Source organism: Genypterus blacodes, unplaced genomic scaffold (assembly GCF_046128005.1).
Source record: "Genypterus blacodes isolate CSIRO-AG114 ecotype Tasmania unplaced genomic scaffold, CSIRO-AGI_Gbla_v1 ptg000032l_1, whole genome shotgun sequence".
NCBI classification, from domain to species: Eukaryota; Metazoa; Chordata; class Actinopteri; order Ophidiiformes; family Ophidiidae; genus Genypterus; species Genypterus blacodes.
In genome coordinates, this window is record NW_027466845.1 from 5823200 (window position 1) to 5846212 (window position 23013).

The 23013-nt window shown below is 40.5% G+C and overlaps 4 protein-coding genes across 4 annotated transcripts; all 4 read right to left on the reverse strand.

Annotated features, from left to right (window-relative positions):
- Positions 1-742: 742 nt before the first annotated feature.
- Positions 743-4806, reverse strand: LOC142995132 (extracellular calcium-sensing receptor-like). The gene is made up of 9 exons (XM_076146065.1): positions 4601-4806; positions 4126-4420; positions 3865-3951; positions 3428-3697; positions 2823-3029; positions 2463-2738; positions 1972-2196; positions 1747-1870; positions 743-1656 (listed from the first exon to the last, which is right to left on the reverse strand). Exons 1-9 carry the CDS (start codon positions 4804-4806, stop codon positions 743-745), a joined length of 2604 nt encoding a protein of 867 aa, XP_076002180.1.
- A 1008-nt stretch (positions 4807-5814) lies between these two features.
- On the reverse strand, positions 5815-9699 carry LOC142995345 (extracellular calcium-sensing receptor-like). Its single transcript, XM_076146354.1, has 9 exons — positions 9479-9699; positions 8966-9260; positions 8740-8826; positions 8310-8582; positions 8021-8209; positions 7655-7933; positions 7002-7229; positions 6805-6928; positions 5815-6728 (listed from the first exon to the last, which is right to left on the reverse strand). The coding sequence occupies exons 1-9, from the start codon at positions 9697-9699 to the stop codon at positions 5815-5817; spliced, it is 2610 nt and encodes an 869-aa protein (XP_076002469.1).
- Positions 9700-10770: 1071 nt separating this feature from the next.
- LOC142995291 (extracellular calcium-sensing receptor-like) lies at positions 10771-16487 on the reverse strand. The gene is made up of 9 exons (XM_076146286.1): positions 16267-16487; positions 15774-16068; positions 15527-15613; positions 15107-15376; positions 12934-13122; positions 12570-12845; positions 11992-12219; positions 11764-11887; positions 10771-11690 (listed from the first exon to the last, which is right to left on the reverse strand). The coding sequence occupies exons 1-9, from the start codon at positions 16485-16487 to the stop codon at positions 10771-10773; spliced, it is 2610 nt and encodes an 869-aa protein (XP_076002401.1).
- Positions 16488-17478: 991 nt separating this feature from the next.
- Positions 17479-22801, reverse strand: LOC142995234 (extracellular calcium-sensing receptor-like). The gene is made up of 9 exons (XM_076146220.1): positions 22581-22801; positions 22072-22366; positions 21824-21910; positions 21404-21673; positions 19636-19824; positions 19272-19547; positions 18694-18921; positions 18466-18589; positions 17479-18392 (listed from the first exon to the last, which is right to left on the reverse strand). Exons 1-9 carry the CDS (start codon positions 22799-22801, stop codon positions 17479-17481), a joined length of 2604 nt encoding a protein of 867 aa, XP_076002335.1.
- Between the last annotated feature and the right edge of the window lie 212 nt (positions 22802-23013).

Consider the following 23013-nt stretch of genomic DNA (forward strand, 5'->3'; position numbering starts at 1 on the left):
CACATGAAAGTCAAATTGCAAGGGTGTGGCCACAAAATAAATGTGTCTGCTGGGGACTCGGTTAGGAACTGAAAGGTCGCTGGTTCAAGTCGCAGAAGGACCAAAAAAAGGTGAAGATGGACTAGTAGCTGGAGGGATGCCAGCTCATCTCCTGGGCACTGCCGATGTGCCCTTGAGCAAGGCACCAAACCCCAAATTGCTCCAGGGCACCTGCAGGGGGCAGTCCCCTCGCTCTGCATCTCTCCATCATTACTCGTATACAGGCTATGTTGCAAGAGTGTGTATTTCGGGCGAGTGTACATGTAATTGTATCTAACTGAACGAGGAACAGAATTTATTTATTGATTTCCCTTGGTGATCAATAAAGTGTTTCTCATTCTTCTTTATTGAACTCAATCGTCCAAGTAGCAAAAGGACTCATGCAAATAGTACAGGCAGAAGATAAGCTCAGACCTAAAAGAAAAACTACAAAAACAGAGGGCAGACCTTGGAAAACACTTGTGAACAATGTCAAGGAACAGATGAGGAATCCAGCTAGGTAACAAGGAGCAAAAACAAGAAACTGTACAGTTTACAGACACATGGACTATCACCACTGGCACGCCACAAGATCCGAGGGACAGTTCAGAAGCAATGAATATTGTGGCTAATTGTCTGGAAGAGTGACATGTGACAGTAGGTGAGGGAGAACTAATCAGAGACAGGTGGAACTAATTAGGGCAGGGAAGACAATGAGATGATTTTATGTCTTGTTGGTGCCACGACCCATGAGCGCTTTCTTTGTGTTTCTTTCTGGTCTCAGCAAAATAATATAACATTTGGGTCCAAAAAGCGCCACCAGGAGGCCAAAACTGGAGGCCAGGATAGCAAATACCTCCACTGCATCTGCATATTTGCCTGGTGAGTTGACATAAGCAGGGACAAAAGCCACCCACACAGCACAGAAGATCAGCATGCTGAAAGTGATTAGCTTGGCTTCATTGAAGTTGTCTGGAAGATTCCTTGCAAAAAATGCCAACAGGAAGCTGAGGACAGCCAGTAAGCCAACATAGCCCAGTAACACTGCAAAACCAACTGTAGAGCCAACTACACACTCATAGACTATTACGTCATTATGGTACTTTGTGTTTTTATTAGGAGCTGGTGAGGAGGAGACAAGCCAAGCAATGCAGATTGCTGCCTGGATGGAAGTGAGAACCAGAACTGTTCCTCTCTGTTGCACAGCACCAAACCACTTCAGAGTGGCTCCACCTCCTGGCTTGGAGGCCTTGAACACAGCCAGCACCACCATGGTTTTCACCAGGATACACGAGACACAAAGTACAAAGCTGATCCCAAATGCTGCATGTCTCAGCTGACATGTCCATAGTTGTGGATGACCAATGAACAGCAGGGAGCACAGGAAGCACAGTTTGAGTGACAGCAAGAGCAGGAAACTCAGTTCTGAGTTGTTGGCCCGAACCATGGGTGTGGTGCGATGATGGATGAAGACTATCAGAACAATAGCACAAATAAATGTGCCCAGTAATGATGCTGCTGTCAAGCAGATACCTAAAGGCTCATGATAGGAGAGGAAATCTGTTCTCTTAGGGACACAGTTGTCCCGTTGGCGGTTGGACCAAAAGTCTTCTGGGCAACTGGTGCACTCCATGGAGTCTAAGTAAAAGAGAAAGGTGTTGATTCACATATTTCCTATATTTTAAATTAATATAGTTCATTTTAAATATAGTTCAAATGAACACTGACCCGTCTCATTGCTGATCTTTCCCTCAGAACAAGGGATGCAGTCAAAACAGCACACAGGCTGCCCCTTCTTTCTGGCCTTGCGGGTACCTGGAGGGCAGCTCTCACTGCACACTGACCTTGGTGGCTAAAGGGACAATTAGTTACTATTATTTTTCTTCAACATTTTATGCTGATACTGTTAGGTATCCACAGGACAGAATGATAGCTTAATGAAGCAGACATTACCCGTTTGGATTCAAAGTTCCAGAAGATTCTGTCTTCATCCAGTGTGAGCTCTTCACCTGAGGCTGACTCCTTAACAACACCCACAGCCTGAACTTTTGTTCTTCCACCGGGGAGCCATACCCAGTTCATGACATCATAGATTGGTATGGCATCGCCATTTTCATCAAACGATACTTCATCACCAAAGGATGTGGTGAAGTTGATCTTTTCTAAGTAATATACCAGCTGCAATTTGAATAATAATTTCTTCATTCATTAAAAAGATACATGCTGTGATGGATGGGCTACCTTGACTGCAAACTTACATTGTCAAACCAACGCATTTGATTGTATTCAACATCAATCATGAAATCTTTAAATTCATGTTTCAGTTGCACAGTAAGAGTAACACAATGTCAGTGTCACAGCTCACATTTGGAAATTTACTTATAAAAGTATTATCACAACTCAATCAAACAGGACCACATGAAAAACATAAATTAATATCCCACCTGCCATGGCTCCAGTGTTTGGAAATTAGCACAGCTGTTCCCACTGAAAGGCCCTCTCCCTGGAACACACTGCAACGAGTCATGAAGAGCATATGCCAGAGCATACACAGCTTTGTACACGTTATACTCTGGTCTGAGGTCTGACACATCCAAGAAGCTACTTTCCATATTTTCCAGGTCTTCTTGTCCATTGCATAGTGCTCCTCCAGCATCCACCCACTCTGCAGGAGGTGGTGCAAATCTACACTGAAAAGTGTGTTCCCAAAATTGCTTTATCTGAAATGTACACATATGAAGTTCATTTTCAGTCAAAATTGATTAATTGCAAATTCAGATCAGAATGTATGTTTAAAATCTCACAAATTTATTTCCAGAGCTGCTGCCCTGGTCACTGTCAGGACGTGTTCTTAAAAGGAAGTCCCTGAGTCCCGGTATTTCTCCTCTTCGAATGGCAATGCCCAGTGTGCCACCCAGATACGGCATGAAATCAGATGTCTGGAGAACATCAGATATTGTCCAGGCTTCGCTTGCCATCCACTGCAGGCCTGTCACGTTCTGTTTTACCACCTGCAGATTATGCAGATGCATTATCCCATTTATATAAATTTAGATTTTAGTGTCACTAATGTATTGTGTACTCCATCATTCATGCAGGTATCATCTTGTGTTTTACACAGTATGAATAGCAAAATGGTTGACAAAAAAACGTGAAGGGATAAATCTCTTGTGCTTTGGTGCAGTTCTAGTGTAGGTGGTGTGGGGAAGGATTAACAATAAACATCCACCTAAAGCGGAAAAAAACTAACAAAACAGGCAGAAACTAAAGAGCAGTTTGACGACACTCATGAGAGGAGAAATCAGATTCAGCATTTCATTCCATATATTTCAAGTTTCATTCCATATAAATTGATCTAACTAAATGAAATTTTCTATCATTAAAATTATGGTTGCTATTAATTTCAAACCTCATTCATCAGGTGCAATATGTGGGTTTCATATGCAAACACAATGACCACACGAGCTGTGGATTTCCTCATGACATCCACAATCCTCCTTAATCCACGTGAGTCTCTGCTTGGGGGCAAAATCTCTGTGTAGGCCAGACAACCTGCACCAGACTGAACCAGGTCAGATTGAAAGGATCGGGCAACATGGAGCCCATAGTCATCATCACTGACCAGAAGGCCTACCCAACTCCAGCCAAAGTGTTTTAGAATCTGAATCATAGCACGCACCTAAGAAGATAGACAGCAGAGGGATTAGTGCACAGAATTGGCTATTCTTTGACTGAAAAAAATAAGGTTTCACATTGTCTGCTCGTTGCCTGTCTGTCATTACTGGCACAGAATATGGGTACACAATACAATAATCTTTCTTTACTGCTTTACTGTAAGAATTTTACCTGGAAAGCATCACTTGGTATTGTTCTAAAGAAGGATGGAAAACGTTGCTGGTCAGTCAGGCAGGAACATGTTGCAAAGTAACTCACCTGTAAATGACAAAGACTCTGTATCCTAAAATATGGATGTGGTCATGAAGAGTAATCATTAATGGTTGCAGTCATAGTTCACAACGTGTTTGCATGTACTTTCAGTTCTCAGAGATTCTATATACTGTATCTTCCTTTTAATTAATCCACAAAATGGTAAGGTGGAAAACTTACCATTGGTACTCTGTACAAACCTAAGACACTGGAGATGGCTATAGAACTTGAAGAGGTAGAATCACCCACAATACCCAGGACTGGAGGGTTCCCTGTACAGGTCTCACCCACTGTTATCCACTTCTCTTGTCCACTCACTGATGACAGTCCTGCACGGAACCCAGCTGCTAGTGTGGCACAGTTATCATAAAGGCTGTATCCCAGAGTCACATTAGGCAGCAGCTGGGAGTTTCTGTTGATCTCATCAATAGCAAAAGCCATGGTCTGTGCATGTCTAAATCCTGCAAAGTCAAAACTAACACGAAAAGAACCTCTATATAGAAAATGCTATTGTACTTTGGAATGTATTAGTATGTGTTAGTATTTAAAAACAACCTAATCTATTATTTGTGCAAAGAACTATTCAAAGTAATTAAAAATATGAGAAAAGTGATTAACATGTCACATGAATAAATTCCATCTCTGACAAACTCACCCATGGCAGGAGGAGTCTTTTGGCTTTGAGGTAAATGACAGTTCAGGAAAAACATAGAAGAAGTTGATTTTAAAAATCCCACCAAAAACCACATCTCCTGCTTTGTGCATGCCATTTAGGTGAAACTCTCCCTCTAACTGACAAGAGGAGGAAACTGGGAAAGACACAGCATAGGAAAAGAAATAAGACACCACCATGAAATACATGTGCAAGAACACACAGGTGCCTTCAAACGCCGACATGATTGTCTGCGTTTGCTGCTTCCCTTTACCCAGTCTGTAAATTTAAAGACAATGCAATACCACCCTGGATACAGAATGTGAATTTGGACCAATGGTTAATTTGCACACGACCCATAAGGGCGGGAGTAGAATCATGGGCAGGGTTTACGATATACTGAATACATTATTTCATTTTGTTTTTATGAATAATGTTAGCATTAATTAGGTATCCTCTCAACAACCAGAAGGCTTTGGACTTAAGTGGCTACCAGAAATGCAGCTCTTCAGACATGTGAGTGAGTTGAGTGAGCCTGAATTTTGAACAATAAATGTAACCTCTCTCCCTGAACCAGACCATGTTCACCAAGTCTAACCAAGTCTGTTAGTGTCAATTGTTGTTCAATTGTTTCCCATAGTGGGTTGCTCGCCCCCTAGGGGGGGACACAGAGCTACTGCAGTTCAGTTCAGACTAAACAGCCGCCCAAATCTCAAATATTTAATTGCTGTGCATTAGCTCTGTACAACTCAGACGGGTAAGACTAATCCTGCCCTGTGAGCACTGAAACAACAAGTCCCTCAAAACTACTAAAGTAATCGCTCAAAGAACAACCAGAGATAGATTGAAGTTTACTTTACTTTAATTGCCAATTTAATCACCAGGTACAATCATAGCCGATCAAAATTACATTACAATAACAAACGGCAACATAAAAAAGGTTATCAGTTATGAGTAAAATAACAGGTCAGATACACATATGGATAAAGTTAGCAAGCAGCAGAGGAGATAAGACAGTGTACCATGGGAGTTCAAAGACTTGATTGGTTAGGAAACCTGTGTGATCCATCTAAATAGTAATTACTGACCTGTGGCCTCCAACTGGCTAATTGAACATATTTTTTGTTTTAGTCAGGCTTACATCTTTAAAGAAGAGTAGGTCTGTAAAACTGTATGTGGGTTATTCATAAATGTGTTACACAGACAGCGTGGTACTTTTATGTCTTGGTGGTGACACGACCCATGATCGCTTTCTTTGTGTTTCTCTCAGGCCTCAGCAGAATAATGTAACACTTGGGTCCAAAAAGCGCCACCAAGACACCAAAACTAGATGCCAGGATTGCAAATACCTCCACTGCATCTGCATATTTTCCTGGAGAGTTGACATATGCAGGGACAAAGGCCACCCACACAGCACAGAAGATCAAAATGCTGAAAGTGATGAGTTTGGCTTCATTGAAGTTGTCTGGGAGATTACGCGCCATAAATGCTGATAGGAAGCTAAGGACAGCCAGCAAGCCAATATAACCAAGTAAAACTGCAAAACCAACTGTAGAGCCGACAACACACTCATACACGATTTTGTCGTTGTGATATTTAGTGTTTTTATGAGGGGCTGGTGAGGAAGAGACAAGCCAGACAGTGCAGATTATTCCCTGGATGGAAGTTAGAACCAGAACTGTTCCTCTCTGTTGGATAGCACCAAACCACTTCAGACTGGCTCCACCTCCTGGCTTGGAGGCCTTGAACACAGCTAGCACCACCATGGTTTTCATCAGGATACATGAGACACAAAGTACAAAGCTGATCCCAAATGCTACATGTCTCAGCTGACATGTCCATAACTGTGGACGGCCAATAAAAAGCAGGGAGCACAGGAAGCACAGTTTGAGTGACAGCAAGAGCAGGAAACTCAGTTCTGAGTTGTTGGCTCGTACCATGGGTGTGCTGCGATGATGGATGAAGATTCCCAAGATAAGAGCACAGATAAATGTGCCCAGTAATGACGCGGTTGTCAAGCAGAAACCTAAGGGCTCATGGTAGGAAAGGAACTCTATTCTCTTAGGGACACAGCTGTCATGCTGGGGTGTGGACCAGAAGTCCTCTGGACATCTTGTGCATTCTGTGGAGTCTAAGTAAAATAGAAGAGGTGCTGAAAATACAGTATTACATCCTTGAAACTACATCATTTTAAAATTAACACCAACCAGTCTCATTGCTGATCTTTCCCTCAGAACAAGGGATACAGTCAAAACAGCACACAGGCTGCCCCTTCTTTCTGGCCATGCGGGTACCTGGAGGGCAGCTCTCACTGCACACTGACCTTGGTGGCTACAGGGACAATAAGATGTATTGCTTAGTCATTCTTCATCATTTGATGTTTGACAATGTAAGTTGCAGTTACCTGTTTCGATTCAAAGTTCCAGAAGATTTTGTTCTCATCCAGTATGAGCTCTTCACCTGCAGATGCAGATTTTTTAACCACGCCCACTCTCTGAACCTTTGTGCTTCCATCAGGGAGCCAAAACCAATTCATGACATCATATATTGGCAAGGCATTACCGTAATCGTCAAAAGATACTTGGTCACCAGATGATGTACTGTAATTTACTTTTTCCAAGTAATACATAAGCTAAATAAACAAGATAAACATTTATTTTATTTTTGAATTTGCTAAAGTCAATGTTTTGTTGAGTCAGAAAAAACTGAAAATCTTCTATGTCCAAATCGAACGTAATGTCTGGGTTTTAGTCTACATGGTTATGAAACAACTCAGTTCACAATTCAGCTAACTGGTAAAAGAAAGGTTATTTTAGCAAACTAGCTAGCTACAAAAGATATTAACCAGGGTATATCGCTACCTATGAAGCTAGAATTATCTCGCTAGCTAAACCTGTTAGCCTGGAGAGTGTCACATAGAGACAGAAAATTATTATGTGATGTCTTTTTGTAATTTTTACAGTAAAAACATTGTTGTTTATATACTCTATGATAGGAAACCCTGTTGCATGGTGGTGGAGTTCAGGGCCAAAAAAGAATTGTACATATAAACCACACCTGCCATGGCTCCAGTCTTTGGTAATTAGCACAGCTGCTCCCACTGAAAGGCCCTCTTCCTGGCACACATTGCAGCAAGTCATGGAGGGCATATGCCAGAGCATATACAGCCTTGTACACATTATACTCTGGTCTGAGGGTTGAGACGTCGAAAAATTCCACATTTTCCACATTTCCTAGATCTTCCTGCCCAGTGCAAAGTGGTCCTCCAGCATCCACCCACTCTGGTTTAGGTGGTCCAAATCTACACTGAAATGTGTGTTCCCAAAACTGCTTTATCTGAAATGTAATTTCAAAAACACTGTCTTAACAAAAATAAGAATAATGAAGGTAATTTCAGATAAGATTGATTGAATAAATCCTAACTATGTTGTGGCCACTGTCAGGGCGTATTCTTAACAGGAAGTCCCTGAGTCCTGTTATTTCTCCATGACGGATGGCAATGCCCAGAGTGCCAACCAGGAACGGCATGAAGTGGGGGGTCTGAAGCGCAGCGGATGTTGTCCAGGCTTCACTGGCTATCCATTGTAGACCAGTCACATTCTGCTTTACCACCTGTGAATTTGGGAATTGTATAAATCCAGTCGGTGTCCTTAGGCCTATGTCATTTATTAAATCAGAGACAAATAAAGATAAAAGAAAAAAGAAATACAACCTCTTCCATGAAGTGAACTAGGTAGCTCTTGTATGCAAACACAATGACCACACGAGCTGTGGATTTCTTCATGACAGCCACAATCCTCTCATATTCACTTCGTAGGAATGTGGTGGTCGGCAAAACCTCTAAGTAGGCCAGACAGCCTGCACCAGACTGAATCAGGTCAGTTTGGAAGGATCTTGCGACATTGTGTCCATAGTCATCATCACTGACCAACAGGCCTGCCCAGGTCCAACTGAAGTGTTTTAATATCTGAATGACAGCACGCACCTATTTCAACAGAGAACATAGGGATTTAGTGCACAGGTTTGAATATGCTTTACAGGAAAATCTAAACATCTTGTTTATATTGCACCTTCTGTAATACATTAACTATCACACATATAACATTTTATCTGACACCATGCATTTTGGTCTCTGATTTTACCTGGAAATCATCACTTGGAATTGTTCTGAAGAAGGATGGAAAGCGTTTACGGTCACTCAGGCAGGAACATGTGGCAAAGTAACTCACCTGTAAAAGACACTGACTCTGAATCCTCTAATTTTGGTTGCAGTATGGAGAAAAATTACAAAGCAACACATTTACTCATTCTAATTTGTATTACCAAAAATGATTCAGGAATTGTTTGATGATGAGATGGAAAACTTACCATAGGCACCCTGTACAAACCTAAAACACTGGAGATGGCAATTGAACCTGTAGTTGTAGGATCACCCACAATCCCAACAACTGCAGGGTTCCCAGTACAGGTGTCATTCAATATAAACTGTTCATCTTTCCCACTCACTAATGCCAGTCCTGCACGGAATCCGACTGGTATTTTGATGCAGGTATCATAAAGGCTGTATCCCAGAGTCACATTGGGCAGTAGGTTGGAGTTCCTATTGATCTCATCAATAGCAAAGACCATAGTCTGAGCATATCTAAATCCTGCAAAATCAAAACTAACACAAAAATATTGCAAATTGCACTTCAAAGTACTGAAAAATAATTAAGAATACATTACCTACCAACTACCAACACACAAAACTATCACTTTCACTATCACTATCGCATTGTGTTGTAAATTTCAAAGTTTTAAAAGAAGAAAATATCTCTCGTGCGATAAATACTAATAAATACTAATATATAAATGGCTTCTCTTGTACCCTTACACACTCACCCGTGGCAGGTAGGGTCTGGTGGCTCTGAGGTAAATGAAAACCCAGAAAAGACAGAGATGTATTGGATTGGAAACAGTCCACCAAGAACAATATCCCCTGCCATGTGCATCCCATTTAGTTCAAACTGTCCCTGTAATTGGCAGGAAGAAGAAACAAAGGAAGATAAAGCAGAAGAAACGTAGTAGCACAAGAGCATAGAGATGTGAAAAACAGCCCACATGATTGTTCTTCTGTTTAGCTTTCTTCTGAGCTCTGACCTAATTTAAAAGACCTTGCTATGCCACCCCCTCTTGTTGACTTGCATACACCCATCGAGGCAGGGCCTGAAATACTTTTGATATCACATTTATATGGATGGATATTGAAGACTGAATTGTCTAAACATTACAAGTGCTTGTCAACAGCCCCTAATATAATTATCAATGACAGATCTCAATGTTTGACATCCCGTGAAAGTTGCATGATTTTAAAGATTGTGGGTTTTCAATTATGATGAGGAATTATGAACTAACAAAAGCATATTAGGAACCTTCATTGTGAATCATTAATGAATGACTTACACATCAGAATTTATTTGATCAAGATCATGTTTCTCAAATATTGCAAATTTCACTCTTCATCTATCCCTCTAACTGCTTGATGTTCAAAGTAATAAAAAAACACTTTGTATCTTCAAACAGATTGTGTTAATCCAGGGATGTAGCAACACATGGGTTGTCTTGTTTCTGAGAGGAATGCACAGATCACCAATTTTTTTTGTAAAAAGACAAATTTAAAATAGCCAAAATTGGTCTCGGTTGTCAAATGTTTTGATTTATAAATATGGAAAATGTTCCCTCAATGTGGAGTTGGCTTCATTGGATTATAGCTGTGTTAAATCCATGGTGTACTTACTGTACTTCAAAGGCACACTGCAGTGAAAAGCCAACCATCAATGGATTCATTATACGTGCTTATCCTGTGCAGGGTTGTGGGGGGACCTACCTCCTGAAATTGGCTATGTATTTAGTTTTTAGTGTATTTATTATTATTATTATTTATTATAATCATTAATTTTAGTTAGATTTTGTTGACATGAACCATGCACAACATTGTCAGCGTCCTAAGTGTCGAACAGCTAAAGAGAAGCTCCATATTAACGAAGCGTGAATGCATTTTCAAATCAAGAGTTGTCACTTTCTTGAAGCTTTATTCTCCAGGAAATGTAACAAAGAAAGATGTACACATCTTGTTTGTGGATCATTCATGAACGGATACATGCTGAATGAATGTACAATACAAAATAGAGGAGCTACTCTTTTACTGAGTTGGTGCCCCGACCCATGATTGCTTTCTTTGTGTTTCTCTCAGGCCTCAATAAGATTATATAACACTTGGGGCCAAACAGCGCTACCAAGAGGCCAAAACTAGATGCCAGGATAGCAAATACCTCCACTGCATCTGCATATTTGCCTGGTGAGTTGATGTAAGCAGGGACAAAGGCCACCCACACAGCACAGAAGATCAGCATGCTAAAAGTGATTAACTTAGCCTCATTGAAGTTGTCTGGAAGATTCCTTGCTAGAAAAGCCAACAGGAAACTGAGGACAGCCAGTAAGCCAATATAGCCCAGTAACACTGCAAAACCAACTGTAGACCCAACAACACACTCATAAACTATTTTGTCATTGTGATATTTAGTGTTTTTGCGAGGGGCTGGTGGGTAAGAGACAAGCCAGACAGTGCAGATTACTGCTTGGATGGAAGTAAGAAAAATAACTGTTCCTCTCTGTTGAACAGTACCAAACCACTTCAGACTGGCTCCACCTCCTGGCTTGGAGGCCTTGAACACAGCCAGCACCACCATGGTTTTCATCAGGATACATGAGACACAAAGCACAAAGCTGATCCCAAATGCTGCATGTCTCAGCTGGCATGTCCATCGTTTTGGACGGCCAATAAAAAGCAGGGAGCACAAGAAGCACAGTTTGAGTGACAGCAAGAGCAGGAAGCTCAGTTCTGAGTTGTTGGCCCGTACCATGGGGGTGCTGCGACGATGAATAAAGATTCCTAAGACAAGAGCACTAATAAATGTGCCCAGTAATGATGCGGTTGTTAAGCAGATACCCAAGGGCTCGTGGTAGGAGAGGAACTCTATTCTCTTAGGGACACAGCTGTCCTGACGGGAGTTGGACCAGAAGTCTTCTGGACAAGAAATGCATTCTGTGGAGTCTAACAAAAAGAGAAAGAATGTTGAAATACAATATAACATCCATGAAACTACATTATGAAATTGACCACCAACCACTGGCATTGCTGATCTTTCCCTCAGAACAAGGGATGCAGTCAAAACAGCACACAGGCTGCCCCTTCTTTCTGGCCATGCGGGTACCTGGAGGGCAGCTCTCACTGCACACTGACCTTGGTGGCTAAAGGGACGGTATAATTTATCACTGTTATCTATTTCATACTATTAAACATAATCCTGAACCTTAAAACATACAACGCTAATATCTGAATAAGATGCAGTCACCTGTTTTAATTCAAAGTTCCAGAAGATTTTGTCTTCATCCAGTGTGAGCTCCTCACTTCCTGATGCTGATTTCTTGACTTCCCCCACAGCCTGAAGCTGTGTGCCTACATCTGGGAGCCACAGCCAATTCATGACATCATAGATTGGCAAAGCATTGCCATTTTCATCAAATGACACTTGGTCCCCAAATGATGTTGTGAAATTGATCTTTTCCAAGTAATACATGAGCTAAATGAACAAGATTTATTCATTAATTTAAAATTGTGTTTGTTATTGTGACAGAATATATGCATGTGCTTTGTCATGCATAGCACTTTGTGAAAAATATTGATATTTCTGCCAGCAGGTGATAATATGCAGGACATCTGCAGAAAGATTTTTAAGTGCTTACTTCTCAACATTCTTGATACTGGAAATATGTTCACCTAATCTGGATTAGACTCCAATATAAACTCATGACTGAAACAATGTCATAGCTATTTTGCCAATATTGTATATTAGGAACCCCTGCTTAGTTGGCAGCTCATGGCATGATTAAGAATTCAGGTCCAAAAAAGTACTGTAAATATGAACAATACCTGCCATGGCTCCAGTCTTTGGTAATTAGCACAGCTGTTCCAAATGAAAGGTCCTCTCCCTGGAACACACTGCAGCAAGTCATGGAGGGCATACGCCAGAGCATACACAGCCTTGTACACATTATACTCTGGTCTGAGGGTTGAAACATCCAGAAATTCATTTTCCACTTTTTCTAGGTCTTCTTGTCCCATGCACAGTGCTCCACCAGCATCTATCCACCCCGCTGGAGGTGGTGCAAATCTACACTGAAATGCGTGTTCCCAAAACTGCTTTACCTGAAATATAATAAAAATCTTTGCGTGAACAAATGAACAAATTATAGTTTAGGTAGTTTCAGATAAGAATGTAAGAATAAATCCTCACTATGTTGTGGTCATTGTCAGGCTGTATTGTTAACAGGAAGTCCCTGAGTCCTGGTATTTCTCCCCGACGGATGGCGATACCCAGTGTTCCACCCAGGTACGGCATGAGATCGAGGGTCTGGAGCGCAGCAGATGTTGTCCAGGCTTCACTGGCCATCCATTGCAGACCAGTCACATTCTGCTTTACCACCTGTGGATTGTAACATACGAATTGTAGAAATCTACAGAGAAATGTAGTTCATAGTACACCGCTCAAAGAAATTAAGGTAAACTTAAATCCGACATCAGATCTTCATGAATGAATTATTGAAGTTGAAAATCTTGGCTGATGTACATTGTATACTTTTTTGAGATCAGAATGACATCACAAGGGACAATGGAAACCAAATCATCAACCTATTGAGGGATTCAAAAACACACCAAAAATCTAAGTAAATAATAGAAATCACAGGCTGATCCGTCTTGCATGAATTTCATCATGGCAACTCATAATGTTTCCCGCGTGCCACTATGCACTCCTGACAATGTCTTAGCATGCTCTGATCAGTTGGCGGATGGTGTTCTTGGGGATCTCCTCCCAGACCTGGATCAGGGCATCAGTAAGCTCCTGGACAGTCTTTGGTGGTACTTGGCGGCATCGGATACACCAATACATAATGTCCAGACAATACCAGTAGTGACAAGAACACTTGCAGAACACAAAACTAGAGAAGAATCAGTTGGGAAAAATATATCTTCTAAATGGAAAGATTGGTATCCCTAAAGTTTAACTGAATTGATGTTATACTGTGATGATAAAGCATTCCGTTGATTTTTTGGGAGCAGTGTATTAGGAACTAGAAATGCATTTCCTGAAGAAAATGTGCTGTAGTCGTAAGTGCTGAAAGGTTTTGCAGAATGCTGAAAAAGTGCCTGAAAAGATGAAGAAGTTACAAGCATTTGTAACTGACCTGTAACTGAGCTTAAGTTCAAATACTTTTAAGCTGCCTTTTGTTTTAAAACAGGTGCAGCCAATTAAGCAGAGACAGAGGTGAGTCAGTCTGAAGGCAGAAAATGTTTGAAAACCACATGTTGGACAACTGGCTCTCACGCAAAAACTGTAAGTGCTAGCTGACAAAGGTTTGGATCATGGGAAGCAGGAGAACTTCCTGAACATAGGTATATAGTATGGTCCAAATAGGCCAGAAAAAACAAAGAACCGGCAGGTTGAAAAAGATGTGAAAGATTTTTCTCACCTGAAAATTTAACATTGGGCTAGATGAGGAAAATTGAGGACCAGTTTTCACTTTAAGACAGAAAGAGCAAAAACTACATATTATAGTTTAACAAATAATTTATTCTGGAAGAGGACAAAATCCTATGTTTCTATGTATGTATTGTTTGTGAAGTGTCAAATCTGAGTTGAGCATGTTTTTGAAGTTGAAATTTCCAGCAAATGTTTTTGAGTGTGCGGCTCTCAGCCAATCAGCTACAAGTTGCCTCCACTCTAACAGGACACAATACACCCTAAAAAAGAGGTTCAAAATCGGGAGTATTTTGGAATCACCAAATCTAAAAAAAAACATGAAATATTTGAAAATGCAGAATAGGTGGCTGAAAGCCTGGAGTCTGAAGGCCTGAAAAATTGTCTGAATGGTTTCTTTGCTTGAAAGTATGAAGAAGGAAGAAGGGCGTGATGCCATGAAGAGACCGAAGGAAATTTGAAGTGATTTGATTGGGTTTTGATAATGACTTTCCAGCAGAAAAATGCTGAATTTTTCTGAAAATATGAAAGATATGAACACCAAACGTAATGGCCATAATTTCCTGAATATTTTGAACAGTTTGATTTGGATGATGTCTGTTGGTTGAAGTATGCATAACTAGTTGTGCCAACTAAGCCTATGGAGGAAAACAAAAGAACAACACTGTGGTTGCTGGAAGCAAGTACACAAGACTGTTAACTGTGTACTGTTACTATAACATGCCTTCTAAAAACAAGATGATTAGTGCCAGAGCAAGCGTGCCTCAACAGGGGAATTGCATTCATTGTTATACTTTTTCTCCTCCTAGTAGCAAACCAAGCCATGCAACATTAAATGATTTGTGGTTTTCTGCAAACAAATAATGTTATGATCCTTACACTATAATACTCCGACTAAATTGAATAAGGATAATAGAAAGAAAAACTTAACCTCTTCCATGAAGTGAACTAGGTAGCTTTTATATGCAAACACAATGACAACACGAGCTGTGGATTTCTTCATGACATCCACAATCCTCTTAAATTCACTTGGTTGGTTTCCCCAGGGCAAAACCTCAGAGTAGGCCAGACAGCCTGCACCAGACTGAACCAGGTCAGTCTGGAAGGACCGTGCAACATTGTGTCCATAGTCATCATCACTGACCAACAGGCCTGCCCAGGTCCAGCCGAAGTGTTTTAAAATCTGAATGATAGCACGAACCTATTTCAACAGAGAACATATGGATTTAGTGCACAGGTTTGAATGTGCTTTACAGGAAAATCTAAACATCTTGTTTATATTGCACCTTCTGTAATACATTAACTATCATTCATTTTATCTGACACCATGCATTTTGGCCTCTGATTTTACCTGGAAATCATCACTTGGAATTGTTCTAAAGAAGGATGGAAAGCGTTTACGGTCACTCAGGCAGGAACATGTGGCAAAGTAACTCACCTGTAAAAGACACTGACTCTGAATCCTCTAATTTGGTCACAGTTTCGAGAAAAATTACAAGGCAACACATTTACATAAACGTTTAACTTGTTGTGTTCATTCTAATTTGTATTACCAAAAATGATTCAAGAAATGGTTGATGATGAGATGAAAAACTTACCATAGGCACCCTGTACAAACCCAAAACACTGGAGATGGCAATTGAACCTGTAGTCGTAGGATCACCCACAATCCCCACAACTGGAGGGTTCCCAGTACAGGTGTCATTTAATATAAACTGTTCATCTTTCCCACTCACTAATGCCAGTCCTGCACGGAATCCAACTGGAATTTTAATGCAGGTATCATAAAGGCTGTATCCCAGAGTCACATTGGGCAGAAGGTTGGAGTTCCTATTGATCTCATCAATAGCAAAGACCATAGTCTGAGCATATCTAAATCCTGCAAAATTAAAACTAACACAATAATAACAATTCAAAGTACAGAAAACTTAATTTAAAATACATTTCAAACTACTAACACACAGAACTGTTGTAAATATATGTCACTGATTGAACAGTTTTCAGGCATATGCGGCTAGTGTGTAGTAAATGTCCAGGTTTGGAAATTAAAAAATAAACAGGGCTATATCTGTTGTACCTTAACACACTCACCCGTGACAGGTAGGGTCTTCTGGCATGGAGATAAACGACAGCTCAGGAAAGCTAGACAAGAATTGTATTGGAAACAGTCCACCAAGAACAACATCTCCCGCCACATGCATCCCATTTAGGTTAAACTGTCCGTGTAATTGGCAGGAGGAAGAAACAAAGGAAGATAAAGTTAAAGAAATGTAGTAGCACAAGAGCATAGGGATGTGAAAAACAGCCCACATGATTGTTCTTCTGTATAGCTTTCTTCTGAGCTCAGACCTAATTTAAAAGACATTGCTATGCCACCCCCTCTTGTTGACTTGTATCCACCCATCGAGGCAGGGCCTAAATACATTTAATATCACACTACTTAATGTGAATGGATAATTAAATACACATTCTTTTTGACTTTTTATCCTCAGTTTATATGCAAGGTTAAAGGTTTACAATTATGTTCACTGCTGGATCGTCTGATGTGTTTCCTGTTCCTGATGCAGTTAGATCCAAGTGTTCATTTGATACTGTGTCAATGCTTAGATTTATTTTTGCCACTTTGGACCTAGAACCTTGCCTCTCAGTAAGCCTTTTGGTTCAGTTTTCTTTTAAAACTGCTCTAAAGGTCCTCTGCAATAATCTTTTGTTGAGTCTTCGTGCTTGCATTCAGATTTGTAACTGGTTTAGATACCTCATCATAAGTACATGGGAATCATAAGTTAATAACAATCTTTACTTAAGGCTTTTTAAATATATCCCAACTAGCTAGCAGCTAGTATTGGTCAGGATCAGGTTGGACACCATCGTTGTCACACAAAAAGTTTCTCTCAACTCTTTAGATTTGTTGAATTTCTGCTTTAATCAATCAGATCTTTACCAATCTCACAATAAGGAAAATACACACTCTGCCTGAACTAAAGACAAACTGACACTTTTACTTTTCAATGCTTTCAGCAAACATGCTCTCTTTAATCAATAACAGGCCAGACAAAATATATGGTAGAACCTCCTTTAAAAATAATAATAATCGAGTAAATTGTTTAGATACTTAATCAAAATCAGTTTAGAAGCGAGATCAGATAATGACTTGGCAGCACAATTCTGAGCGTAAAACGCATTTTGTTTTTCATTAATCATTCTATACAAACTGTGATTCCTTCATTCAATCATGCAACCAAAGTTCTTCAATTTGAAAAAATATTGTTGCTGAGTTACCTCTGAACAGACACAACATTACATTTATGTCTTGGTGGTGCCACGACCCATGATTGCTTTCTTTGTGTTTCTCTCAGGCCTCCATAGGATAATAAAACACTTAGGTCCAAACAGCGCCACCAAGAGGCCAAGACTAGATGCCAGGATTGCAAATACCTCAACTGCATCTGCATATTTGCCTGGGGAGTTGACATAAGCAGGGACAAAGGCCACCCACACAGCACAGAAGATCAGCATGCTGAAAGTGATGAGCTTGGCTTCATTGAAGTTGTCTGGAAGATTTCTCGCAAGAAATGCCAACAGGAAGCTAAGAACAGCCAGTAAGCCAATATAGCCCAGTAACACTGCAAAACCAACTGTAGACCCAACTACACACTCATAAACTATTTTGTAATTGTAATATTTAGTGTTTTTACGAGGAGCTGGTGGGTAAGAGACAAGCCAGACAGTGCAGATCACTGCCTGAAAGGAAGTAAGAAAAATAACTGTTCCTCTCTGTTGCACAGCACCAAACCACTTCAGAGTGGCGCCACCTCCTGGCTTGGAGGCCTTGAACACAGCCAGCACCACCATAGTTTTCACCAGGATACATGAGACACAAAGCACAAAGCTGATCCCAAATGCTGCATGTCTCAGCTGGCATGTCCATCGTTTTGGACGGCCAATGAACAGCAGGGAGCACAAGAAGCAAAGTTTGAGTGACAGCAAGAGCAGGAAGCTCAGTTCTGAGTTGTTGGCCCGTACCATGGGGGTGCTGCGACGATGAATAAAGATTCCTAAGACAAGAGCACTGATAAATGTGCCCAGTAATGATGCGGTTGTTAAGCAGATACCCAAGGGCTCGTGGTAGGAGAGGAACTCTATTCTCTTAGGGACACAGCTGTCCTGACGGGAGTTGGACCAGAAGAACTCTGGACAAGTAATGCATTCTGTGGAGTCTAACAAAAAGAGAAAAGATGCTGAAATACAATATTACATCATTGAAACTACATTATGAAATTGACCACCAACCACTGGCATTGCTGATCTTTCCCTCAGAACAAGGGATGCAGTCAAAACAGCACACAGGCTGCCCCTTCTTTCTGGCCATGCGGGTACCTGGAGGGCAGCTCTCACTGCACACTGACCTTGGTGGCTAAAGGGACAGTGTAATTTATCACTGTTATCTATTTCATACTATTAAACATAATCCTGAACCTTAAAACATACAACGCTAATATCTGAATAAGCTGCAGTCACCTGTTTTAATTCAAAGTTCCAGAAGATTTTGTCTTCATCCAGTGTGAGCTCCTCACTTCCTGATGCTGATTTCTTGACTTCCCCCACAGCCTGAAGCTGTGTGCCTACATCTGGGAGCCACAGCCAATTCATGACATCATAGATTGGCAAAGCATTGCCATTTTCATCAAATGACACTTGGTCCCCAAATGATGTTGTGAAATTGACCTTTTCCAAGTAATACATGAGCTAAATGAACAAGATTTATTCATTAATTTAAAATTGTGTTTGTTATTGTGACAGAATATATGCATGTGCTTTGTCATGCACAGCGCTTTGTGATAAATATTGATATTTCTGCCAGCAGGTGATAATATGCAGGACATCTGCAGAAAGATTTTTAAGTGCTTACTTCGCAACATTCTAGATACTGGAAATATGTTCACTTAATCTGGATTAGACCCCAATATAAACTCACGACTGAAACAATGTAATAGCTATTTTGCCAATATTGTATATTAGGAACCCCTGCTTAGTTGGCAGCTCATGGCATGATTAAGAATTCAGGTCCAAAAAAGTACTGTAAATATGAACAATACCTGCCATGGCTCCAGTCTTTGGTAATTAGCACAGCTGTTCCCAATGAAAGGTCCTCTCCCTGGAACACACTGCAGCAAGTCATGGAGGGCATACGCCAGAGCATACACAGCCTTGTACACATTATACTCTGGTCTGAGGGTTGAAACATCCAGAAATTCATTTTCCACTTTTTCTAGGTCTTCTTGTCCCATGCACAGTGCTCCACCAGCATCTATCCACCCCGCTGGAGGTGGTGCAAATCTACACTGAAATGTGTGTTCCCAAAACTGCTTTACCTGAAATAAAATAAAAATCTTTGCGTGAACAAATGAACAAATTATAGTTTAGGTAGTTTCAGATAAGAATGTAAGAATAAATCCTCACTATGTTGTGGTCATTGTCAGGCTGTATTGTTAACAGGAAGTCCCTGAGTCCTGGTATTTCTCCCCGACGGATGGCGATACCCAGTGTTCCACCCAGGTACGGCATGAGATCGAGGGTCTGGAGCGCAGCAGATGTTGTCCAGGCTTCACTGGCCATCCATTGCAGACCAGTCACATTCTGCTTTACCACCTGTGGATTGTAACATACGAATTGTAGAAATCTACAGAGAAATGTAGTTCATAGTACACCGCTCAAAGAAATTAAGGTAAACTTAAATCCGACATCGGATCTTCATGAATGAATTATTGAAGTTGAAAATCTTGACTGATGTACATTGTATAATCTTTTGAGATCAGAATGACATCACAAGGGTCAATGGAAACCAAATCATCAACCTATTGAGGGATTCAAAAACACACCAATGTGATAGAAATCACAGGCTGATCCGTCTTGCATGGATTTCATCATGGCAACTCATAATGTTTCCCGCTTGCCAGTATGCACTCCTGACAATGTCATGGCATGCTCTGATCAGAATGCTGAAAAAGTGCTGAAAAGATGAAGAAGTTACAAGCATTTGTAACTGACCTGTAACTGAGCTTAAGTTCAAATACTTTTAAGCTGCCTTTTGTTTTAAAACAGGTGCAGCCAATTAAGCAGAGACAGAGGTGAGTCAGTCTGAAGGCAGAAAATGTTTGTAAACCACATGTTGGACAACTGGCTCTCACGCAAAAACTGTAAGTGCTAGCTGACAAAGGTTTGGATCATGGGAAGCAGGAGAACTTCCTGAACATAGGGATGTAGTATGGTCCAAATAGGCCAGAAAAAACAAAGAACCGGCAGGTTGCAAAAGATGTAAAAGATTTTTCTCACCTGAAAATTTAACATTGGGCTAGATGAGGAAAATTGAGGACCAGTTTTCACTTTAAGACAGAAAGAGCAAAAACTACATATTATAGTTTGACAAATGTTTTATTCTGGAAGAGGACAAAATCCTATGTTTCTATGTATGTATTGTTTGTGAAGTGTCAAATCTGAGTTGAGCATGTTTTTGAAGTTGAAATTTCCAGCAAATGTTTTTGAGTGTGCGGCTCTCAGCCAATCAGCTACAAGTTGCCTCCACTCTAACAGGACACAATACACCCTAGAAAGAGGTTCAAAATCGGGAGTATTTTAGAATCACCAAATCTAAAAAAAACATGAAATATTTGAAAATGCAGAATAGGTGGTTGAAAGCCTGGCGTCTGAAGGCCTGAAAAATTGTCTGAATGGTTTCTTTGCCTGAAAGTATGAAGAAGGCAGAAGGGCCTGATGCCATGAAGAGCCCGAAGGAAATTTGAAGTGATTTAATTGGGTTTTGATAATGACTTTCCAGCTGAAAAATGCAAAATTTTTCAGAAAATATGAAAGATATGAACAACAAATGTAATGGCCATAATTTTCTGAATATTTTGAACAGTTTGATTTGGATGATGTCTGTTGGTTGAAGTATGCATAACTAGTTGTACCAACTAAGCCTATGGAGGAAAACAAAAGAACAACACTGTGGTTGCTGGAAGCAAGTACAGAAACAAGATGATTAGTGCCAGAGTAAGCGTGCGTCAACGGGGGAATTGCATTCATTGTTATACTTTTTCTCCTCCTAGTAGCAAACCAAGCCATGCAACATTAAATGATTTGTGGTTTTCTGCAAACAAATAATGTTATGATCCTTACACTATAATACTCCGACTAAATTGAATAAGGATAATAGAAAGAAAAACTTAACCTCTTCCATGAAGTGAACTAGGTAGCTTTTATATGCAAACACAATGACAACACGAGCTGTGGATTTCTTCATGACATCCACAATCCTCTTAAATTCACTTGGTTGGTTTCCCCAGGGCAAAACCTCAGAGTAGGCCAGACAGCCTGCACCAGACTGAACCAGGTCAGTCTGGAAGGACCGTGCAACATTGTGTCCATAGTCATCATCACTGACCAACAGGCCTGCCCAGGTCCAGCCGAAGTGTTTTAAAATCTGAATGATAGCACGAACCTATTTCAACAGAGAACATATGGATTTAGTGCACAGGTTTGAATGTGCTTTACAGGAAAATCTAAACATCTTGTTTATATTGCACCTTCTGTAATACATTAACTATCATTCATTTTATCTGACACCATGCATTTTGGTCTCTGATTTTACCTGGAAATCATCACTTGGAATTGTTCTGAAGAAGGATGGAAAGCGTTTACGGTCACTCAGGCAGGAACATGTGGCAAAGTAACTCACCTGTAAAAGACACTGACTCTGAATCCTCTAATTTTGGTTGCAGTATGGAGAAAAATTACCAGGCAACACATTTACATAAACGTATGACTTTTAGTGTTCATTCTAATTTGTATTACTAAAAATGATAAAAGAAATGGTTGATGATGAGATGGAAAACTTACCATAGGCACTCTGTACAAACCCAAAACACTGGAGATGGCAATTGAACCTGTAGTTGTAGGATCACCCACAATCCCCACAACTGGAGGGTTCCCAGTACAGGTGTCATTTAATATAAACTGTTCATCTTTCCCACTCACTAATGCCAGTCCTGCACGGAATCCAACTGGAATTTTGATGCAGGTATCATAAAGGCTGTATCCCAGAGTCACATTGGGCAGAAGGTTGGAGTTCTTGTTGATCTCATCAATAGCAAAGACCATAGTCTGAGCATGTCTAAATCCTGCAAAATTAAAACTAACACAAAAATAACAATTCAAAGCACAGAAAACTTAATTTTAAATACATTTCAAACTACTAACACACAAAACTGTTATACTGTAAACTGTAAACTGTAAATATATGTCACTGATCGAACAGTTTTCAGGCACACGCTAGTGTGTAGTAAATGTCCAGGTTTGGAAATAAAAAAATAAACAGGGCTATTTCTGTTGTACCTTTACACACTCACCCGTGACAGGTAGGGTCTTCTGGCATGGAGATAAACGACAGTTCAGGAAAGGCAGACAAGAATTGTATTCCAAACAGTCCACCAAGAACAACATCTCCCGCCACATGCATCCCATTTAGGTTAAACTGTCCCTGTATTTGGCAGGGGGAAGAAACAAAGGAAGATAAAGTAAAAGAAATGTAATAACACAGGAACATAGGGATGTGAAAAACAGCCCACATTATTGTTCTTCTGTTTAGCTGTTTAGTCCTTTGAGCTCTGACCTAATTTAAAAGACATTGCTATGCCACCCCCTCTTGCTGACTTGTATCCACCCATCGAGGCAGTGCCCAAATACATTTAACCCTCATGCCCTCTTTGGGCATTTTTGGGCATTTTTGCCATCTTTTGCTTTTTGAGTTGTGGATAACTTTTGGCTTGAATTTTTGCAAAA

Bases quoted from the DNA above. Each gene is read 5' to 3' on its own strand.
- LOC142995132 (XM_076146065.1), bottom strand. From the start codon at position 4,806: ATGTATTTCATGGTGGTGTCTTATTTCTTTTCCTATGCTGTGTCTTTC. The intron at 1,871-1,971 runs GTAATGTCTGCT...TTGTCCCTTTAG, and splicing joins GGAACTTTGAATCCAAACGG to CCACCAAGGTCAGTGTGCAG. The intron at 1,657-1,746 runs GTCAGTGTTCAT...TCTTTTACTTAG, and splicing joins AAAGATCAGCAATGAGACGG to ACTCCATGGAGTGCACCAGT.
- LOC142995345 (XM_076146354.1), bottom strand. From the start codon at position 9,699: ATGTGGGCTGTTTTTCACATCTCTATGCTCTTGTGCTACTACGTTTCT. The intron at 8,827-8,965 runs GTAAGTTTTCCA...TGTCTTTTACAG, and splicing joins GTTTGTACAGGGTGCCTATG to GTGAGTTACTTTGCCACATG. The intron at 6,729-6,804 runs GTTGGTGTTAAT...TATTTTACTTAG, and splicing joins AAAGATCAGCAATGAGACTG to ACTCCACAGAATGCACAAGA.
- LOC142995291 (XM_076146286.1), bottom strand. From the start codon at position 16,487: ATGTGGGCTGTTTTTCACATCCCTATGCTCTTGTGCTACTACATTTCT. The intron at 13,123-15,106 runs GTTAAGTTTTTC...TACAATCCACAG, and splicing joins TAGTTCACTTCATGGAAGAG to GTGGTAAAGCAGAATGTGAC. The intron at 12,220-12,569 runs GTATTGTTCATA...TTGTTCATTTAG, and splicing joins AAAGACTGGAGCCATGGCAG to CTCATGTATTACTTGGAAAA.
- LOC142995234 (XM_076146220.1), bottom strand. From the start codon at position 22,801: ATGTGGGCTGTTTTTCACATCCCTATGTTCCTGTGTTATTACATTTCT. The intron at 19,825-21,403 runs GTTAAGTTTTTC...TACAATCCACAG, and splicing joins TAGTTCACTTCATGGAAGAG to GTGGTAAAGCAGAATGTGAC. The intron at 19,548-19,635 runs GTGAGGATTTAT...ATTTTATTTCAG, and splicing joins CTGACAATGACCACAACATA to GTAAAGCAGTTTTGGGAACA.